At 40.3% G+C, this 22030-nt stretch overlaps 2 protein-coding genes across 2 annotated transcripts in view; one reads left to right on the forward strand and one right to left on the reverse strand.

The window, feature by feature from the left end:
* Window positions 1-283, reverse strand: part of ASB3 (ankyrin repeat and SOCS box containing 3) — a 116442-nt gene extending 116159 nt beyond the window's left edge. The window contains exon 1 of the mRNA XM_014573102.4: window positions 155-283. The gene's annotated coding sequence lies outside the window, so the exon portion shown is untranslated. The remainder of the gene's footprint in view (window positions 1-154) is intronic.
* On the forward strand, window positions 235-21689 carry ERLEC1 (endoplasmic reticulum lectin 1). Its single transcript, XM_006122109.5, has 14 exons — window positions 235-469; window positions 1346-1450; window positions 2787-2867; window positions 4335-4412; window positions 4596-4659; window positions 6882-6910; window positions 7959-8182; window positions 13013-13142; window positions 13586-13750; window positions 14761-14820; window positions 18042-18166; window positions 19297-19374; window positions 19483-19558; window positions 21468-21689. The coding sequence occupies exons 1-14, from the start codon at window positions 329-331 to the stop codon at window positions 21537-21539; spliced, it is 1428 nt and encodes a 475-aa protein (XP_006122171.2). The 5' UTR covers window positions 235-328; the 3' UTR covers window positions 21540-21689.
* Window positions 21690-22030: the final 341 nt, after the last annotated feature.

Consider the following 22030-nt stretch of genomic DNA (forward strand, 5'->3'; position numbering starts at 1 on the left):
TCCCCCGCGCACTATCGGTGGCAGGGGCCCGGCTCCGGGTACAGCGCCGAGCAGCGGGGCGGGTCTCTCCTGCGGGAGGCGCTGGGGACGGACTGGACCGCCCCGCCCACCACAAGGTCCAGGTTGTAGCGGGGCAGCCGCCGTCCCTTCTTACCGCGCTCGAGCTGCCGCCTCGCTCCGGATCTCTTCAGGCGCCCCCCCCCCCCGTCCCGGATGTTGATGTGGGCTGAGCCCGCCCCGGAAGTGACGTCGGGCGCTCCGCCGGAAGCAGACGTGGCCGGTGGCTGGGGGGCTGCCGGCTCTCTCCGGATCGGTCCCGCCGGGCGGAATGGGGCAGTGCCGGCTGGGCCTGGCGGCGCTGCTGGCGCTGCTGGGCGGGGTTCGGGCCGGGGGCGGCGGCCGCGCCCTCTCGCAGCTCAGCGATGACATCCCCTTCAGGGTGAACTGGCCGGGCACCGACTTCAGCCTGGTCAGTGCGGCAGCGCCCGGGCCGGCGGGGGGGGCTGTGGCCAGAGGAGCGCCGGGATCAGAGCTCCTCAGACTTCATCCCACCGCCTCCCTCTCCCGACACGAATGGCTCCTCGGGGCCCGGCTTGCGCTGGGCTGCGCGCGGGACCCCTGGCACCGTTGCTCAGAGCAGTGACCTGAATTCTCCCGTTCCCGCCCCGCAACGCGCTCGGCGAGGGGACCAGGGTGTGGAGCGTCTGGGGCAGGCGGCTTGGACATAGGCACAGCATGACTCCTCATGTGGGGGCAGGGACTAAAACCTTATGGCAGGTCAGGGGAGGCACCTCCACCCCAGATTCACCCTGGCAAGCCATTCAGCCTGTCTCCGTGGTAGCAGGGCAGCGAGGCTCAACCAAAAAGTATAATGTAAAGGTGGGGGGCAGCTCAAAGAGTTTCAAAACAAGGTGCAAGGAAGGAGTAGCTCAAGGTGTAGAAAGAGGGATTGTTACCGGCCGTGCAGTCTGAATGTAGCCTACCATGTAGAGAGCGGGAGCTGGAGGCTGTGTGTGGACAGGGAGTAGCTCAGGGTATAGGGCGGGGATAGTTCAGGGTGCAGGAAAAGGTATCTGGGGCGATGTGCCTGTGGAGTAGCTCAGGGTTCAGGCAGAGGTTAGCTAGTGGCTGTGTGCAGACAGTGAGTAGCTCAGTGTGTAGGAAAGAGGTAGGAAGGGATTGTGTGGGGACAAGGGGTAGCTTAGAGTTCAGGGAAAGGGTAACTAGAGGCTGTGCTCCAGTATTATTACCCTGCAGTGTCTGTTCCCTGCTGTCTAGGACTAGTAATTGTTTTTGTAGTAGTGTTTTAAAATGTTTATTTGATTTGTTTTTGTTGTACTTTTAGCCTACAACTGGTGTTTTGTACAAAGAAGATAATTACATCATTATGACAACTGTCGATAAGGAAAAGTATAAATGTATACTTCCACTGATAGCAAATGGAGATGAGGTAAGCTTACATTGTTACAATTAGTTGTAGTTACAGATTGCTAGTGACACATCTATAAAATTTTCTTTCTTTTTAAAACAAAATTCCTGTGCAAAATATTTCACAAAATGGCAGTTCTATAATTAAATGTGTTAATTGTAGATATGGTCCACTTTGATCAATTTAGTGGTTGGAAGGGGGTGTTAAAAGTAGTCAGCTTCATGTTTTAACCTGTTTGAATGTGAAATTTTACTGTGTTGTAACTGGGGAAGTCCCAATCCAAAAGATACCCAGAAATGGATCTGATATCCCTGCCCTTCTCAGAGCTGCCATGCAAAGAAAGAACAAGTCCTCTTCTTCCCCAGCCCTGCTGGGACTTGCAGCTAGAAGCCCCCTGACTGGGGCTGCCTGGCAGCAAGAGGAAGATCAGGTTTCATGGCGAAAAGCTTGTTTAATGGTCCTTAACACAATTTTTTACAGCCATGAAATTGATAGAGCCCTAATTCTAGACAATATGGTAGTTCTGCTCTTGATGGGTTTGGTGTGAACTAGTCCTGATAGCCTTATTTAGACAGAATAATTGATAAATTAGCTAGTCTCAGTTATGTCCCTTAACTCCAGGGCTGCAGATACTTATACTATCTTCTTCACTAATATCTGAACACCTTCAACTACTAGTGCATTAAGAAGTGTGAGTAACATTCTGTGTGTCACTCATTTTCTCTGCAGAGAAACAATTGTGTGTGTAATGTTGTGTTTTGGTAGGGCATTGGTTTTTAGTGTATACGCAGCTCTGTGTTTGCATTGGAGAAGGCAGATCAAAATATTCCTGGCATTTTCAATCGGGATGTTAAAATGTATGTAATTAAATAACTGTATAGCCACTGAAAATGTCAACAGTTATATGCGGGCAGCAATAGACTCTCCAGGAGCTGGTGCACATGGGGAGCTGGCTTTTGCACATACCCGCTCCCACCTGCCTTCCCATGCTCCTCCCTTGGAAACGAATTATTCACATCGAAGTTTAAATGCTTGTATATTATTTTGTCATCATCAGGCTGAGTGCTAGTACTTCTAAAAATACAAAAAAGTCACATTTCTATAATTCTGTAATTCCTGGATTTGTTTGACTGCTTTATTTATGACTATATTTTTCTTCAGTGTCCCTTCCTAATAGCTACAATTTAAAGATTATTTTAATCACCGTACAACATATTATTGGAGATTTCAGTATCTTAATCTTTGCAAGTGTTTTTTCTTATTCAAGTGAATTATCTGACATTAAGTTTTAAGACTATATATATATATATATATATATATATATAGCTAAAAGTGTGATGCTTTTTTTTTCTTCTAGGAAGAAGAAAAAGATTATAAAGGGCCTAGTCCAGGAGAGTTGTTGGAACCTCTTTTCAAACAAAGTAGTTGTTCATATAGAGTATGTTCTTTCTGTTTTCACTCAAATTTGAAAATTACCAGAATAAAACATGTTACAGATGTTAAGGAGCCAGGTATTTGGCAAATTGTGTAGTTGACACAGTTTTCTGCCAGGCTCTTACTGCATTTAAAATGCAGAGCTGCAGCATAAGTGGCTCCCGGAGCTGGCACGAGCCAGGACTGAGCAGTCCCAGCTTGTGCCAGCTCAAGGACTGCTGCAGCTCTGCCTCCCCTGCCCAGGATTAGGGAGGAGAGGGCGGGGAAGTGAGTAGTTGAGTAGTGACTTCAGTAGTCACTTACATCCCTAAACCATGTACATTTCAACCTATTTTAATGTTTATTGTAGTCAACTCTAATAAATATGTATGTGGGATTCCATTCAGCCATTAAAGCAAGAATATTTTATAAACTTCATTAGTGTTAATATTTAATATTATTGCTGAAAAATTGCATTCTACATTAAGTAATTGTAGATAAAGTGAATATACTAACAGTTTGTCATCATGCTTCCAGTATGGCAAACCACACTACAGGACATTTTGTGGTTACAAAGCCTGCCTTGGATGTATAACAAGGCTAAAGGATAAGTGCCTCCAGAAACCCCAGAAGTTTGTCTTGATAAACATAACTTATTGACAGAGCTCGCCAAGAGGCGGTGAGTCTCGCTCACCAGCCACACAGTTCGGCACGCTGCGCATGCGCTTACCGTGCTGTGCAGCTGTGCCGGCTTGTAATCTACTCGCCACGGGCGAGTACATTACACTAATTGTCAAGCCCTGCTTATTGATATTACTACTTTTTTTTTTAAGTTGTTGCATTTTTAAACCTGCCCAATAAACCCTGATAAGTGGGATGGAGCAGATTCACTTACCATTACAGGCCTTAACTATTTAGAATTCTTTTACAGGATGAAATTCACCAGGGTACCTAGCTCTCTCCATTTGTCCTAGGCAGAGTAGGCTATGAGCAGGGTAGGGACAACTTGTTGGATTGGGTGTAGGTGAGCTAAATACCTGCCTCCAAGCAAGCTAGCACTGAGAATGGACCGTCAAGAGTACACTCAATACCTATTACTGTTCCAGTACGGTGGTCCAACGCCCTCATGCAAGTGGCAGGGGAAGGGAGGTAGGCTGCAGCTAATAATTCAGCCTATAGTTCATAGCAGCGGCCACAGCAGGTTTATGCTGCTAACTCACAATATGGCTCCGTGTTGGTGGAGATGTATTTGCCTCCCACCACATGAAAGATGAGGGGGGAAAACCCCAGTAATTTCACCCATTATTCATATATGGGACACAGTTAATATTGCTAGAATGCTGAGAGAACTCATTGCAGATTTTTGCTACTTAAATCGTCCTTCTGTCAAGGGGTTGATTTTGCTACCCGTCGATCAAAATTATGTCAAAGTTTTGGAAAATGTTGATTGCCCAACTCTTGTGTTGCTGACTAAAATGTGAATATTTTTTAGATTGAATCTTATTGGACTTATGAAGTTTGTCATGGAAAACATATTCGTCAGTACCATGAAGAGAAAGAAACGGGCCAGGTATGTGTCTACAATCTTATGAGTCCCAAACAAAAAATAGAAGACTTTAGAACTGACACTTTGATGCTGAAGTTACCACAAATGAATTCTGACAGGGCTGAACAGAAAATGCCCTTGAAGCTTATGTAGGGAAAGTTAGCTTTAAAAAAACAAAGGTATAATTGTATTTGTTTTTGGTTGCAGAAAATAAACATCCAGGAGTACTTCCTTGGGAACATGCTGATAAAGAGCCCATTATCAGACCCAGGTTTGTCTTTTTGCTTGTGGTGTTTTTCCTAATTCTGGTGATGTATGTATACATTGTGGTAGTATTTGTTTCACAAAAATATTCTAGAATTTATGTATAGAAATACGTGCAATGCGTTTTCCAGAGGGGGAAAAAAAGTAGAATACTGTAGAATGCTACTTTTTCTAACTCCATTGTTTTGTGGTAATTTCCTCTTGGCACCTCATCCTATCAGTTCAGTTGGACCACTTACAAGAATTATGGCTAGGTGGAAGGACAGTCAGAGATAGAGCATATGTGCAGAATATTTTAAAATGAATCTGAGTGCCAGTTTTTTGTCATTGTCCCTCTGCTTGTATGCTGTAGCCTATTAACTCAGCTTTTGACTATTCTTTGAGTTTAAAATTCTAAGTGTTTCAGGGCAGAGTGTGTGTTCTATACAGAACCTGCCAAACTTTGAGTAAAATCTAGTGTACAATGGTAAAACTTGCGCCATCAATGACCTAGGACCTTAGAACAACTCAGAAAAGGATGTTAACATTTCTGTCCTTTTCCATTAGGAGACATTTTATTTTTTTCCTGTGCTTCATACGGAGTTGAAACTTCTTGGCTCACCTTATTCTTGTTTATTAACATAACTCATGCCAGGATAGCCCTGAATAGGTTAAAAAAAATCCCAAAACATTTTGTGACTTCACTCCCCAGGTGTCCTGGTGCAAGCTTGGTGCAGTTTATGGAGAAATATCAGGATGGCCTTCAGTCTCCTTTTTTATCACCCTAGCAATGATTTAACCTTTTCTCACGCCCGTTAAAGAATCCTAAGGTTGCTGAGACCTGTAACAACTTACATAAATAAACAAGTGGTGATCATTGGCATGCAGTACACTCTTTTCCCTACCAGCATGCTCCCTAAGCACAGAGCATGGGCAAAGACAGGAGTTCTGAGCATTGTCTGTTGTGCCAGCAAAAAGAATTCCCTTATTATGAAGCAAGTGGTCAGTTGCTCCTTTAGAAAAGCAGTAAGTTCACTTGGTACTGCTCGAGCACAAAGGAACCTTACCCCAGAGCAGAATCTAGTTTGAGTTCCCAAATATCAGAGGCTTTTTTTTTTAAGGGACACTGACTTTGAAACTAGTCTTCATATATATAGTAGCCCAGTGTCTGAGAGTCTGTAATGCTGAAATACTGGCTGTTCCCTCTGGGCGGCCCGCGCTGCATGGGGAGTGTGGGCCCAAATGGCTGCTTGCTCCCCCGCGGTGGCCCGGCTGAGTGGCGCAGAAGTCAGCCGAGTGCCATGGCGATGACATGCGGCATGACAGCGGCTCCAGGCCCTGGCCCCTGGCCGTGAATGTCACTGCCCCGTCCCCCTTCACCTCCAGCCATGGCGCTCGGCTGACTTCTGCGCTGCTCAGCCAGGCTGCCACATGGGAGCAAGTGGCGCAAGTGACCATTTGGGCCCTGCACCTCCATGAGCACGAGGAGTGTGGAGCCCAAAAGGCCATTTGGGCTCTGCGGTCCCCTGAGTGAGAGGCAGGAGGGGGAGGAGAGCTGAAAGAGAGAGAGGGGGAGGCAGTAGGAGGAGGAGAGAGAGAGACCGAGCGAGAGACTGGAGGCTCAGGAGAGAAGACTGACGTGGAGGAGAGACCTGAAAATCCCGTCTTATGGCGGGCTAATTGGCTAGTTTTAAAAGAGTTTACTCTGCTTGCTACAGCCCCTTTATCAGTGTATTTGTTTTACAACTGCGTTTTCTTCTTGCTCCTACTTTTCGTACAGATAGTGAGATTAAGTACAGAAACTGACTGCTTTTAGTATACTTTGTATTTGACAGTACTTTGTGTACAATCTTTGAACAAATATGATGTAAATTAATCCATTTTAAAAGGAAAAAATCCTAAATGACAGACCTATCAAAATAAGTAAAAACTTACATTAAGGGAAATTTTGACACATTACATTATTAAACTTTTATGGTACTTTAGGGCAAGAGTTTGCCATGTAATATTTGACAACATTCTTCTAACATACAAATATAATTTCAGTGAAAACCGGTATTTAGCAAAAATAACTATACTGTATTCAAACTTTGCTTGTACCATATTGACACTTTCAGTGTGAGGTTGTCAGGGCTGGTGTGTTGAAAGGAAATAGGCGATTCAATTTAGAAAGAAAGCTATTTCATATCTTTATTATTTTATATATTTTAAAGACCTTTACACTTTTCTCATTCTGATTTTATTCTGTAGATCAAGATGGAAAGGAAAATCCAAAAGAGGCAAGTGTAAAACATTGCTTTCACTTTTGAATTCAACAGTGGAGGTACCTTAAATGTAGATATGGTTAAATGTTCCAGATGTGAGTAGGAAACTAAGCTCATTTCCCTTTTTAATCACTAGTACAGTTTGAGACGTTTACTTGTTCTCTTCCACCAATGAGTTTGTTGCCCAGTCCAGTCCTAAGACACTGAACCTTAAGGTTAGGGTGACAGTTAATTTTTTTTTTTATACAAATCACTTTCCACATTCTTGTTGTTGAGGTTTTATATTAAAAAATCCACTCTTAGTGATGCCACAAATCTTTACATTTAAGACAGATCCGTGATAGGTGAGAACCTATTAACTCTTTCACTAAAAGTTGACATATATGTAATCATGTTCTGGTAGCACTTATTTGCTTATCCATGCTTCCCCTACTTCAATTCAATTAATCTATTGCTGAAGTCTGCCTAGGCTTTTACATTATCTTATTTAATCATATTACTGCTAACTCACTGGTTTGACCTATTTGTATGTTAAGAGTACGTCTACATGGCAGCGTTATATCAGAATAACTGACATTATTCCAAAATAACATAGTGCACATCTACACAACAAGCCTTTATTTCAAATCATATCGATCTAGAAGATTTCTTACTCCAACTCATAATAACCTTCATTTCATGAGGAGTAAGGGAAGTCGAAGGAAGAGTGTTCTTCCTTCAACTTCCTGCTGTGTAGACAGCGCCAAAAGCGAAATTAAGCTATTTGACTTAAGCTATGCAATTGATATAGGTGAAGTTGCGTAGCTTAGTTTGACTTTAGCCCTGCTGTGTCAATGTACACTAAGATTCTTAACTATCTACTTTCTTCTACCTGTGAAGCTCCTTCCCACTAGCTACCACACTTTACCTATTGGCAACAGGAGAAGAAAATCCAGAAATGAAAATGATTAAAACATTATTGAAACATGGAGTCTAATGAGCTGCATGTAGTGTTGTCATTCCAGTGAATTGAACCAGCAATTCTATTGCAGTTTCTAATTAACTTTTTTCCTCTTTCACCTAGATTCCTACAAAGAACATAGAAGGGCAGATGACCCCATATTATCCTGTAGGAATGGGAAATGGTACACCTTGTAGTTTGAGACAAAGCCTGCCCAGATCAAGTACAGTGATGTATATCTGTCATCCTGAAGCTAAACATGAGATCCTGTCTGTAGCAGAAGTTACTACATGTGAATATGAAGTGGTCATATTGACACCTCTGTTATGCAACCATCCTAAATATAGGTACAGTTTCCAAATTTCAGCTAACATTTTGGCTCTAATAATCCTTTTCCATATATGGAGCCAAATTTTCAGTCAGCTTTCTCTTGTGTGTGTGCATATACAGCAGTGCCAACTCTTGCAATTTTAACTTGAGCATCACAATATTTGGAGTATTTCTGAAAACTCCCAACTGTTGGAGTGAAGACATCAAATGAGTCTTGGTTTCGTAGGTTTGTTTTTTTAAGGTAAGTTTTCAGCCATTGTGGTTGCAAATAAAAAATTTAAAATGTGAAGTGGCTGCAGCCTGAGGGTTCTTTAGACAAGGAAAAAGACCCCAACATTTGTTCTTGAAAAATAAAAGTAGAAAATACTCTCCCACACACTCAAAATAAAAAAGACTTCTTAAACTACATGCACAGGTCACTTACCCAAGTCCCCTTCTGTATGCACAGATAAGATATCTAATTTCTGCTTCCATGTTCACTTTTGTTAACTTAACTTTAGAAATCATGTCTCATTTTTACACGTGCGTATTTTACATACACTTGCCACAGAGTGCATGGCTTTAGAACTGGGACTTCACATTCTGTTGCATCAGGGCTGGCTAAAATATGGCATGGGGTCACAATTCACTCCCAGACTTTGCACCTCCTCCTAGAGCCCCTCCCTGAAGACAGAATGCTCTCCTGCACCCATACACCCTCCCTGACCCTACAGTCCAATCCCCTGACCCAGGTCACAACCCCTTCCTTCACTCAAACTCCCTCTCAGACTTCACAGTCCCTTACCCTGTTCTCCCTTCTGCACCCAAACTCCACCCTAAACCCCGCATCTTCTCAACAGAAAAGTGCAGCCTCTGACTACTTTCCAAAATCTTGGAGTGGCCTCCAACCAAAAATTATTGCCCACCTCTGTGTTGTATTAACATTAGTTATTTGCAGACTTTAATCCTATTCTGTGATCTAATAGCTTTATTTAAAAGTGTAAGATCCCTCATTAGTATGTGTAGGTTTAATCATAGGTTAAAGTTTTAAAACAAGAAAATTAGTTCATCCACTATTTACCAGTACTTTCTGTGACCTGAGTTCAAGGTTCAGTTTTCCCAGCACAAATTGTTGGCATAACACATCCCTAACAGAAATCTTCCCTGTGCTTTCAGTCTATCAACTGTCAGCTATTGGCAGCTCAACACAGAATCCTAAACTCAGATATTGACAAGAAGGTGAAGTTGGAAGCAATAAATATTTGCTTTTAAATTCCACTGACATAGCAACATGCTCTGAGATGAGTAGACAGACAGATGCATCATTTGTAGCCTGTTTTAGAATAGCTAGATTGATATCAAAGTACTCTCTAATGTAAGAACATCAGTCATGCACTATGCAAACGTGTTGCAAGATACCGTGAATAAGTAGTTACACCTTTGAATCATTATTTGCTAACTAGTTTTAATTGGTCATTTGACTTTGTATGCTGGAGAAGCACTGCTATAGTTTAAATTCCTGCTCTTATTTTAAACCCACCCTGTTCTCCCCTTCATTTGTTCTTAATGTCCTCCAATTTATTGAAGATTGAAGTTTTTCCAGGCAGGTCTCAAATATGAATAAGATTTTTTTTTTTCTTGAAGATGTTGAATAAAATCAGTTTGCCCACTCTTGTATTACTAAAATATAGAAAATGATCACATTTAAAGAGAGTTACCTTTACTCAAAAAGAGATGAAGTTAGAAATTTCAGACTGGGCCTGGTTTAAAGAAAATGTTCAGTACCTGTAGTTAACTGTTTGAAATCTGAAGTTTGGCTCAGATGCAGTACCCTTTTTGATTGCTAAATCAGGCACATTTAATATTCGCTGCTCTCCATTTAGCTCAGCAGCATCCTTTAGTAAAACAATAGGAGTTAATGTTATTGCAGTCTCCAGAAGAAATTGGGAGTGTGTGCAAATGTATTATAGCATACTATGTTAATAAAAATTCCAGTTGAAGTACCAGACCTCAATTGATAATGGTTTTCTTCATGAGTCAATGAGCCAGATTGTCCCAAATCAAAGTGAAAAGCACTGGATTATGGATAACTCAGATTTTCTTACTTCATTATTTTCAAAAGTAAGGGAAAATTGTGTGTGAATTAAGGCTGAGAGATTAATCACTCTACATTCAGGAAATACCAGAAACAAGATTGAATACATAACATATAATCTGTTCTAGAGGAGGATACTTTACAGTGTAGCTTCTTCATATGAACAAAATGGTGGCTGCCATTCGCCACCTCCTATAAAGATGAGCAGACAGAGGTGTCTACTTCTGATGCAGCAGAACTAGCTAATAAAGCTTAGTTCGGGTAAATCCACAGTCCTATATTTGTCAAATAGTTTGTCAGTGTGATTGTACTACCTTTCAAATAAAGCTGTAGAGTTTTCTCTTTAATGCAAATGCATACATTCAGGCTGGAGGATGATGGCATAATTACTGCCGTTCTTCTCTAGTACTACAGTATGCAAATCCCATACTTAGCTAATATATCTGACATGTTCTGAGACAGGAAGATTTCCATAACAATTGTACAGAATACAGTTCTCAGAGGCTGACTGGTGAATGTTTACATTGCTGTACTTTGATTGCTATAATTATTCTGCTCTTGATTCACTCAAGAATTTTCAAATTCTATTTAAGGATTACATCTGTCCACCTCACCCGCCTCCATTAAAGTGACAAATTAGAAGTACTTCAATTATTACATGAGCATATTAAAACTGTCTAGAAGAAGGAAGAATGGACTGGAAACTTTTATTTGTTTTGGTTTGTTTTTTTTAAACCCATTAACTGCTGTTTGTTTCCTCTCCCCCATCATATATGTTCTGCCCAAAACCTTTTATTGCCATATAGGTGAGAAGGGCTTCTTGGCTGTGAGTGAGAATAAGAGCTCATTCTTTCAATCTAGTCATTCTGATAACTAGCAAAGGCACGCGTAGCACACCCAAAGACCCAGAGCAGTGTACAGGTGTGTGTGGGAGGGGATATTAAAAATGGTTTTTCCTTCCTGTAGAGACCTTCAATGTTGTTCCCCAAAGTGGCTCAGGATAGTGCTTCGGCCATGATTCCATCCTTCCCCACTCATTCTCACATCTTTACTGCTTAGTAATGCAACTGAAGTTGTAAAGTAAGAGCACTCTAGTTCTAAGTAAAAATAGTGTATATTTTTTATTACTGGCACAATCTTTCTTTTCCCTAAGCACGTGAATGTGTTTCAGGAATTGGGGTAGAGCATGCCTGACATATGGGAAGGAAAGACAAAGGGAAATATTAAGAATATAAAATCCCATTTTAAAAGTTAATTAAATGGGCTCCTGTGGCGTGGTGAGCCTAGACCCGCTTCTACACCCTAGCCAGGCTTGCTGTACTAGAGTTGGGGGGCTGGTCCATTGGTTAACCAGTTCCCTGGTGATGTTTACCAGATAAATGGTTAACCCTTTACATCCATAAGATATAATTGCATGTAATTGTTTGTTCGTTCTGTTTGATTAACACCATTCTCAAACTCAATGGCCTTTAACCTAGTAAGTAGTTGCTTATTAATCAGGAAGCAACTTTCATTATCTTAAATACAAACTGAAATTTTGTACACATTCTTCTGTACAGCATACATATTTTATTGCATAATAATGATAGTCCAGGAAATCCGTTTCCTTTTTCAAAAGCACCTGTAAGTCTGTGAAAATTGCTAGAAGTGTTTTTACAAAAGAGATGAGTATAAAGTAATGTGAAACTGTAGAAAACAGATCACAAACATACTCTTATTTAATAGTATTGTAAAAATATTTCAACTTATATTTAGTACATCTAAATTTTCATTCGGGCTTTCCAGCTGCTTTTAGGAGGCCCTAATATGTATGAAATAAGGAAAGAATGGTGGTATTGTGACTTCTGAAACCATCTCATGTAAATATTCCAATGCCTTTTGGACTTTCATTGTTCAGGGGGCATTATGATTTCATTTTTTAACAGGGTCCCAAGTAGCCACTCACAATGGATTTTGATCCAAGAACTTGGATTTTGATCCAAGAACTTACATTTTGTGAAGATTGTGTTGTTGAAGATAAGTGCCCTAGAATGTTCTGAACATGTTTAGAAACAAATGTAATTCTCTTGGGTTTAACTAGAATACTATGAGAACTCTGTATTAGAACGTGTTTGAAACATGAAGGTTCAATTTACAATATAATACCAAAAGAATTACTGAAATATTCGGTGACAATTTTAACTAAGCAACATACATAGTATATGAACTATGACAGATTGTGTAAGTCTTCTTTGTGTTCAATTGTATTTGATAAAAATAATGTGTGTGTGTGTGTGTGTGTGTGTGTGTGTGTGTGTGTGTGTGTGTGTGTAAAAAGAAGGCTGAGTTAAGGCTGAGCATTTAATCTTAACTTTCTGAATTTCTTGACTTTTGGGTGTTTATTTTTTTACCCTTAAAGTTGACTAACAATACATGCAAAATTGCCTCTCTGCAAGGAACATGTTTTAGAAACCAAGGAAAACAAAAACAGGGTAGATTTCAGTCACTTAGTGGGTTTCTTAATAAAGCATTTTTTAACAAACCCGAGTGTTAAACATTATGATCAACTGAACTTTTATTTTCTTTAAATTTCTACAACTGACATTTTTGTTTATAGCAATAATAAAAAGCAGATCCTGATCTGACATTGCATGCAAAGTTTAACCTTGTAGTGTTAATATATTGTATTAGTTTTTAAACTGAAAACAAATGTGTTGTGCTGGCATACCTTTGTGTATAGTGGAAATATATGTTACAAAAAAAAACAGGTGATATGTAAAATTTGTTTGGACAGGTTCAGGGCTTCTCCTGTGAATGACATATTTTGCCAATCACTGCCAGGATCTCCACTTAAACCACATAATCTGGAACAGCTAGAACAACAGCAAGAAATGTTGAAGATGCCTTTTAGAAGAGTTAAGGAGGTAGGAGTTTTGTAAGTTTAAACTGGCAAGTTGGTTTTTTTTAATTGTCATTATTACAGCACTTGTAATCTTAAATGTAACATAGTTCTATCCCTGATTGTCACTCGGTCTACATGATTATTCTTTCAAATAGCCTGTGACAAATAGCAGGAATTGTCAATAGCTGCAGTCATATTAAAAAAAAATCTCTAGGTCAAAGTTAGGGCTACTAATCTATGACCCCCAATCTCTCCATGGTTTTTAATCTTTGTTCTTTCTGCTGTTTTTAGATGCAAATGTTTAACGCAAAAAGCAGTCAATTGGGTGACCTGATAAGTTCTTGCACATTTATCAACTACTCATCTCATTTGATATTTATTCTAATACTAGTTAACTGGATGTTGAAAAGTGTGTGGTTAGTAGGGGGCGTGTAAAATCTAAATGTTCCTGAATTTTAATTTCAGGAAGAAATGCATTCAACAAAAGAGGAGAAGTTTTCCTCCATCCATAAGCCACTTGCTGTTGGATCCCACCAGCAGTTGCTAACTGTTGGAACAACACACATCTCCAAATTGACTGATGACCAACTCATAAAGGAGTTTCTTAGTGGTTCTTACTGCTTCCATGGGGTGAGAAATTAACTGTGTAAAATAGCCTTTTTAAATACATATTTGTTTCACATTCTCCTTTGTGGACTTGGATAACAGAAAACCTTCTGTCATCTCAGACTTGCTATGTTTCTCGTATCATCAGTGTTTTCTCACAGTAATTTGCCAGTGACTAGAGATTAACCTGAAGACTTTATTATTACTAAATTCAGAAGCTCACTTGATTTCTTATTATTTCCAATCTGGAACACTAGTAGAGTAATTCTACCAAATGTGATACTTCTGTAAAACAAATTGAAAGACTGTTGTGTATGAGATGGTGATAAGTTTATTCTTGAAAGATCTGAAATGACTTTCATTGTGGTCTTCAAAGTGGATAGCCAGAATACTCTCTTCTGCAGTGACATTTCCCACCTCTGGTCCTCAAAGATTAACAAATTTGTACCAATTTGTTAAATGTTTTAACACTGTTGTGAGGTGCTAAATTATTGCTTTAGCAAAATTTAAATAAGTGTGTATAGAAAGTGGAACAGTTCTACTAAGCTCTCTGACTTCATTTAGTGTTTCAGATTAAGTCATCTGAAGCACGGATGGTGACATATATGGGTGTGGCATGAAATAAGGAGGGAAGTCTTAAACACTTCTATTAGAGAACGAAATGTGTCAGAGTAAGGGAAAAGTAGGAATGTGAAAATTGATTTCCCCAGTAAAATAGACAATAGTGGGTAGCCAGAATTGGGAAAGAGGCAGGAAGACAAAAAATGGGATGGTAAGTAGAAGAAAGGGGGAGTCTGTGGCTATTGCTACTTCTAAAAGAAGAGGAAATATGAAAGTTTCAGGAAAAAGATAGAAAGACCACACTGCTTTGGGTACTTACAAATTTCCAGAAGTTCATATGTAGATGGAGTGCTATTGGTGGCACATGTGTAAAGCCATAATGCTCCATATTACACAGTTCTGAAGCTACTATAAGATAAGTGGAAAAAAAATGTATTTCATGTTACTTACTCTACTCTCATTTATTTTTCCAGGGTGTTGGTTGGTGGAAGTATGAATTCTGCTATGGCAAATATGTACACCAGTATCATGAGGTATGCTGAATAGCAGGTGCAGTTGTCTGCCACTAGATGGTGAACAGTTGATTTTATGACCGTGCTCGTGAGTTCAGACAATAGAAATCTACTGGTAAAGAAAACCTGAATTCTGAAGGTTTCATTCAGGCTTTGCAGCATCAATTGATATGTATTTTGTTTGAGATCCAAATTGAAATTCATTTTACTGTAAACACAATGCCAGTTTTAACCATTTAATACCATAAATGTCAAGCTAATATGCTCTCTATTGTATCTGTCATACAATTCATATACCTGAAAGGACAGACTATAGGAATAAAGCTATAAGCTTAACATTTTTATTTTGATCTAACTGAGATGGTTGTTACTATTTCCTCGCCTCCTTTTTAGTTTCTAAAATATTAGACTTCTTTTGTATGTCTTGCAGGATTTTCTGTTTTGTTTTTTATTCTGGCTCATTGCACATTTAGGCTATATCTACACTTGTGGCTTCTTGCATGATAAATATGCAAATGAGGCTGAGTGGAATATCCCTGAGCCTCATTTGCATACCTAATGAGCCGCCATTTTTGCAGAAAAGGCTCTTGCGCCAGAAGGAGCCGTCTACACTGCCCCTTCTTGCACAAGCAAACCCCTCTTGCACAATGCTGTTATTCCTGAAAATATTCCTGTAATGGCATAGCCTTACACTTTAAAAAAAGTGTGTGAAGGGCAAGCATGTGGGTGCAGAGATTCCATGCAGCAACAGGGAGCATTAATTGATATGGAGAGGTCCACATTCTACAGAGGGTGTAGTATGTCACAGATACTGACTCCTCCCTCTTCTACCCTAGGAAGCTCTTCTGCTAGAGCCCTTATGTCCTTTCTCTTCCCTGGACCTGAGTCCCCATCAGTCATGGAATAAGGGGATAATTGTGTTTAAATGTTTATACAGGTTTTTGTTGAAAGTGACAGTATTTCAAGCTGTTTGGCATGACTTTCTTAGCTGTTAGTCGTTAGTGTTCATCCTCATCTTCTCTAGTACAGGCAGTCCCTGGGTTACGTACAAGATAGGGACTGTAGGTTTGTTCTTAAGTTGAATCTGTATGTAAGTTGGAACTGGCATCCAGATTCAGCCGCTGCTGAAACTGACCAGCGGCTGACTACAGGGAGCCGGAGGCAGAGTTGCTCTGCCCCGGGCTTCCTGGAATCAGCCTCTGATCAGTTTCAACAGGCTGAATCTGGACGCCAGTTCTTACATAGATTCAACTTAAGAACCCCAGGCGTCCCCAAGTCAGCTGCTGCTGAAACTGATCAGCGGCTAATTTCAGGAAACCCAGGGCAGAGCAACTCTGCCTCCGGCTTCCTGTAGTCAGCGCAGGTCAGTTTCAGCAGCTGCTGACTTGGGGATGCAAGGGGCAGAGCAGCTTGGGTGCTGCTGGGTTGCTCCAGTAGCGCCACTCCTCGGCGCTACTGGACCAACCCAGCAGCACCCAAGCTGCTCTGCCCAAGACGTCCTGATTCAGCTGCTGCTGAAACTGACCAGCAGTGGCTGAATCAGGACGCCTGGGGCAGAGCAGCTGGGGTGCTGCCAGGTTGGTCCAGTAGCGTCCAGAGCGGCGCTACGAGACCAACCGGCAGCGCCCCAGCTGCTGTACCACAAACGTCCAGAGCAAAGCCGCGGAGCACGGGGGCAGCTGGAAAGCCCAGACACGTCGCAGCTGTCCAGCTGCCCGCATGCTCCGTGGCTTTGCTCCGCTTTTCTCCCCGTCTCCCTGGTCTGTTGGTCTCCAGCAGACCAGGGAGACAGGGAGCAAAGCCACGGAACACGCCGGCAGCGGGACAGCCGCGGCGTGTCTGGGCTGTCTGCTGCCCGCGTGCTCCCCGGCTTTGCTCCCTGTCTCCCTGGTCTGGGGAGATGGGGAGCAAAGCCGGGGAGCACGCGGGCAGCAGACAGCCCAGACGCGCCATGGCTGTCCCGCTGCCGGCGTCCTCAGAGGCTTTGCTTCCCGTCTCCCTGGTCTGCTGGTCTCCAGCAGACCAGGGAGACGGGCAGCAAACCCCGTTCGTAACTGCGGATCCGACATAAGTCGGATCCGTGTAACTCGGGGACTGCCTGTAGTAATTGAACCTACATGGCTGCTTTCTAGTATCAACATGTGTTTTGGGCCATTGTACAAGAACAGCAATCTCTACAGGAGCTATTTACTGTGGCTGGGTTAGGTGGATTGGGTTGGTTGGTTTGTTTGTTGGAGTCTAGGAGAAAAATGATGAATACATAAATTTGACCATAAGAGAAGAATTTGCCACTAGATAGTGAACAGTTAAAATAAAGCCATAGGAAATATTCTTTTCACCATATTTCCATATATGTATTTTATTTATATATAAAAAAATCTTTTACAGCTTGTCTACACAAACACTGTTTCTGGCAAGTATGATTCAGTTCCACACTAGCTGTCCATATGGAGCCTGCTGATGTGCATTAGGAGTTCAATAGTGCACATTGATTTAGTTCCATTTCGAAGCAGACTAGGCTGTGTCTACACTTAAAATGCTACGGCTGTGTTGCTGTAGCACTTCAGTGTAGACTTTTACTACACTGGGGTTCTCCCGTTATTCTGGCAAACCCGTCTCTCCTGGAGGCAGAAGCTTGCTCAACAGAAGATTTCTTCCATCAAAGTAGCACTGCCTACATGAATACTTAGGTCACGTTTTTCAAACCCCTGAGCAATGTAGCTGGGTCAATTTAATTTTCTACTAAAGACCAGCCCCTCAGTAAAGCTCACTAACTGTTAATGTGCCTCAGTAGTGTCCACATGACAGTTAGCATGCAGCAGGCTAATGAGAGGGTAGATTCTCAGTCTAGCTTGCTATGAACTAAATGTTTGTGTAATACAAGCCCATAAGCAATGTATTTTAACCAGGCTAAACACCTGACTTCAGGGGGAGAAATTTTATATCATGATGGCCCAATTTCAGTTCATATAATGAATGCAGGAACCCAATTGTATCAACATCAGAAATGAAAGTCTTCTGCTATAGGACAAATCTTATGTCTTTTGAGGCATACTGGTGAGCTGTTGTAGATAAGTAAAGGATGCTTGCACAGCTGTCTGAGTTTGGTAACATTGTGACAATAATTAGTTAAGATTTTCTTATTAAAAGTTTGACTACTACTTCTCCCCTTTATAATGTTCTCTACAGCAAGCTCATTAAACCTCATGATACAAGAGTTTTATCATCTGTTCTTATATTAGGATAAGGAAAGTGGCAAAACTTCTGTAGTTGTTGGTACCTGGAACAAAGAAGAACACATTGAATGGGCCAAGAAAAATGTGGCTAGAGCCCATCATCTCCGAGAAGATGGTATGCAAACAGTTAAGTAAGTCAGTTAGATTTGACTGGATACATCTTAGATATGTTGAAAAGATGAGGTTGTTTTTTGAGTGGAGCATCTCTGAATTGCTGTTCAGAAACCATTTACTGATAAACTATTCATAGTTTCCATTCTGAACAGAAAATATTACATTCTAAAAACAGAACTAGATTCTCATCCTTGTCCTTAAAATAACTTATAATTGTGGCATATGATCTTGTAACTAGTTTGAAAACAGTTTTAGTATAAAATTCAGCTTGTATAAATTTTAAAATCACCTTTGTGATGTAGGCACTTTTGAATTATCCCATAAACTTTAGCTTCATGTTGCTGTTGACACAACTGAGAGTGTGTTCTGTGGTGCACATAATTTGTTTTAATTTGATGGGAAAGGTTTTTTTAATCTTTCTTTGGATGAGCTACCTTATGAAAGTTATAGATTTAAAGTTAGCATTTCTAGTTTGGAGTCTTTAGAGCCACTAATCATTAAAGCAATCAAGTCCCCTTCAACAAAGCCACGCTGATCATGATATCTGAGTGCTAGAATTAGCTTTGAATTTACTGTTGCAGAGGAAGAGAAATGTAGAGGCTTAAAGCTGTAATGACATGGCCTGTCAGACTAAGGGCATGTCTGCAGAACCCCCACAGTTTGGGCTATGGATATGTGTTAACACAAACTAGATCTTAATTTGCACTAGGAGCATCCACCCCAGGCAGTTATACCACAACAGGCTACTTCACACTGCAGTTCACACACTCCATAGTCCAAACTTCAGGGCTATGTAAATTATAATCTAATCAATACAATAAACTATCAAAGTAGGTTGAACAAGGAACTCATTTCACTGAAAATACAAAAGAAGCTATTTATAATTCAACATCTGTCTCTTAGGTGTGATGCAAAGAGAAAAGTATTGTTAATCATGGTCATATCTGCTTCTGTAGGAGTAGACAAATGTAACTTGTCAGGGTTTTATTCCTTTTTTCTGTTTCCTCATGTATATTTAAGTTTCTGGTGCTCAAGGAGGTGGGAGTGTGTGAGTGGAGTTAATCACACCTTTCAGCTTGCTTCTACATTTAAGGTGATAAGAATTTGAACTCAGAAAACATTATCTAATTCCGAACTTTTCTGGCAGAGTGGTCTCTCATTTCTATGGAAACGGAGATGTTTGTGACTTAACTGACAAGCCAAGGCAGGTGACTGTGAAGTTGAAGTAAGTTATGCTCTTAAGTAAACCATCTAGTCATACATTTTGACTCTTTACCCCACTGATAGAGTTCAGTGCTTTTAGAACACTTACACAAATTATTCCTATTTTTAGGTGTAAAGAATCAGATTCCCCTCATGCTGTAACAGTATACATGCTGGAGCCTCACTCTTGTCAGTACATTCTTGGGGTATGTAAACATATAAGCTTGAATTCACTCAGCCCTGTCCCTTTCTAGCTAATAGGATTTCTCAAGGTGCATGACTTCACTAAGGCATCTTCACTTATGCACTTGATTTATGCATATTCAGTTGTGAGTAGGCCTTTTTAACTTGCATTTGCCAGAGGTGTAAAGGTACATTAAGCTTGACAACTTGACAAACAGTTTCTGCTGCTTATAAGTTGATGACTCCACCACTGCCTCTGGAAGCATTACAGAAATCAGGAATTTTTTTTTGTTCCATAGTGTTTTTGTGGGATTAGTGATGTAATGAATCATTAGAAGTGGAACATTAAACCCTAACTTTGGTCATAGTTGGTAAGGATAGCACTAGATTGTCTGATACTTTGAAAACAAAATATTTGTGTGTGAAGGTGGTGTCTGCACATGACAGCTTGAGCTCTTAAACTAGTCTTATTGTAATACATTGTAGGTAACCTTACATAAAGCATTCAGAAGAAAATTTAAAAGAATTCTAAATCATTAGTATATTAAGCCTGGAAAAAAAAAATTTCCTTTGTGTGAGACATTCAGTATATTATTAAACTAGTTGGATTTTCATACTTCTAGTCTCTAAAATAAAACTAATGTGATTTGATGAGGCCCCTGACAAATATGACTCATAATATTGTTTTTCTAAAAATGCCAGTTAGGCTCATTCTTGTTGAATGAGTGCACTCTTGATTATGATAAAGTTAGAGATGGAGATCTAGTTCCTTAGGACACTAAATGAACAGGGAGTGAAATTTAAGATGCTGACTTAAATTGGACACCCCTTAAAACACTTTTCAATTGACTGTCTGTTTCACCTCTGCCACACTTGACAAAAGCCCAAAGGCCAGCACGGAAAACAAATATCACATGCTGAGCCTTTAGCCAATCACTTGATTTCATTATTTAAACTCATTGGCTCCCAGCCATGGGCTCAGCCAGTCAAAATCAAGTAGCAAGGCTACCTGGGAACAAGCTACTATGGCCATAGAAGCCATTTAGACAAGTAATGGTGAAGGACCCCCTTCCAGCTCAGGTCTGGAAAGTCAAAGCTTATATGACTTTATATGTTTACAAAATGCAGTCCATAGTAAATACACTGATGCTACATTAGTGATCTGTAATTCATTAAGAACAAAAATCTGGATTGTATCAAGCTGTTATTCAGGGGCCAATCCCCCCCTTTATATCAGATTCCTATGGGAAAAGTGGTTTAAACTTGCAATGCAATTCTGAGGAACAAATTTTGTCAGAGGACTCTCTATATCTCTATATAATCGAAATCTATCTAATCAAAAAAATTCTAACATCAGAATACAAGAGTTCCAGCTTAAATCATTACATAAATAATTAGAATAACTCAGTCATCTAGAATTTTCTCTAAAGTAATCTATTTGTAATCATTAGTAACAAATCTCAGTTTCTTAATGACCTGAAAATAACGTCATAGTATAGAATTTTTTTATTACCAGATCTTCTCCCACCAAACCATCACTTTCTCTGTAGCAACTCTGACTCACTCACAGGTTAGTAAGTAACTTTCAAAAAGAGCACTGGGAGATCTGACTGTCTTTTGTGGACTTGACTTAAGTTCTTGAATGCAGGCTCCTTTTGGGATGTCTTGCACTGAATGGTGCTTTAAAAAAAAAAGTGGTCCCTTTGTCAGTCTGCATTTGTTTTGGGACAGTAATGATACTTTGATTTCATTATTGCAAATAAAGCACTGAGCATTTACAGCTTTCAGATACATTAACTATCCCAATGAGTTACAGAAATAGTGATGCGTAAGTGAGATAGTATGCCCATTTTACTTTTATGCATTTTCTTTTGTAACAATATTGTGTTTCAAAGCACCTAACATTTGGTGGGGGGGTTTGTTTTTATTCAGGTGGAATCTCCAGTCATCTGTAAGATCTTGGATACAGCAGATGAAAATGGGCTCCTTTCAGTGCCCAATTAAAAGGACAATGCAATCTATGAATCAGATTCATAGAAAGCCAAGAGATACTCGCCAGCCAACCTTGCCAGCAGAATATATATTAGGAGGGACTCATGAACCACTTGGTGTATATGTGTATATAAGAGATTGATAAACTTTTAAAGATTAAAATATTGTCCTTTAATTTGAAATGATTACTGAAAGTTCTCTATCAATGTTGTGGGACATCTTGATCTATAAGGGTAAAGCATCAGCTTTTAAGGGGTTACTTTTAATTAATGTTCCATAGCCCACTCCTAATAGAGAGTTCAACAGCTGAATGGTATGGAGAAAATAAATGAGGAAGTGCTATTTACTCATAACACAAGAACTAGGAATCACCAAATGAAAAATGAGCAGCAGGTTTAAAAACAAACTGAAGGAAGTATTTCTTCACACAATATCGTCACCTTGTAGAACTCTGTGAAAAGGTGTTGTGAAACCCAAGGTTATAACAGGGTTCTAAAAAGAGC

The sequence above is a fragment of the Pelodiscus sinensis genome, chromosome 3 (assembly GCF_052426305.1).
Source record: "Pelodiscus sinensis isolate ZL-2025 chromosome 3, ASM5242630v1, whole genome shotgun sequence".
NCBI classification, from domain to species: domain Eukaryota; kingdom Metazoa; phylum Chordata; order Testudines; family Trionychidae; genus Pelodiscus; species Pelodiscus sinensis.

Bases quoted from the DNA above. Each gene is read 5' to 3' on its own strand.
- ERLEC1 (XM_006122109.5), top strand. From the start codon at position 329: ATGGGGCAGTGCCGGCTGGGCCTGGCGGCGCTGCTGGCGCTGCTGGGC. The intron at 19,375-19,482 runs GTAAGTTATGCT...TCCTATTTTTAG, and splicing joins CAGGTGACTGTGAAGTTGAA to GTGTAAAGAATCAGATTCCC. The intron at 19,559-21,467 runs GTATGTAAACAT...GTTTTTATTCAG, and splicing joins CTTGTCAGTACATTCTTGGG to GTGGAATCTCCAGTCATCTG.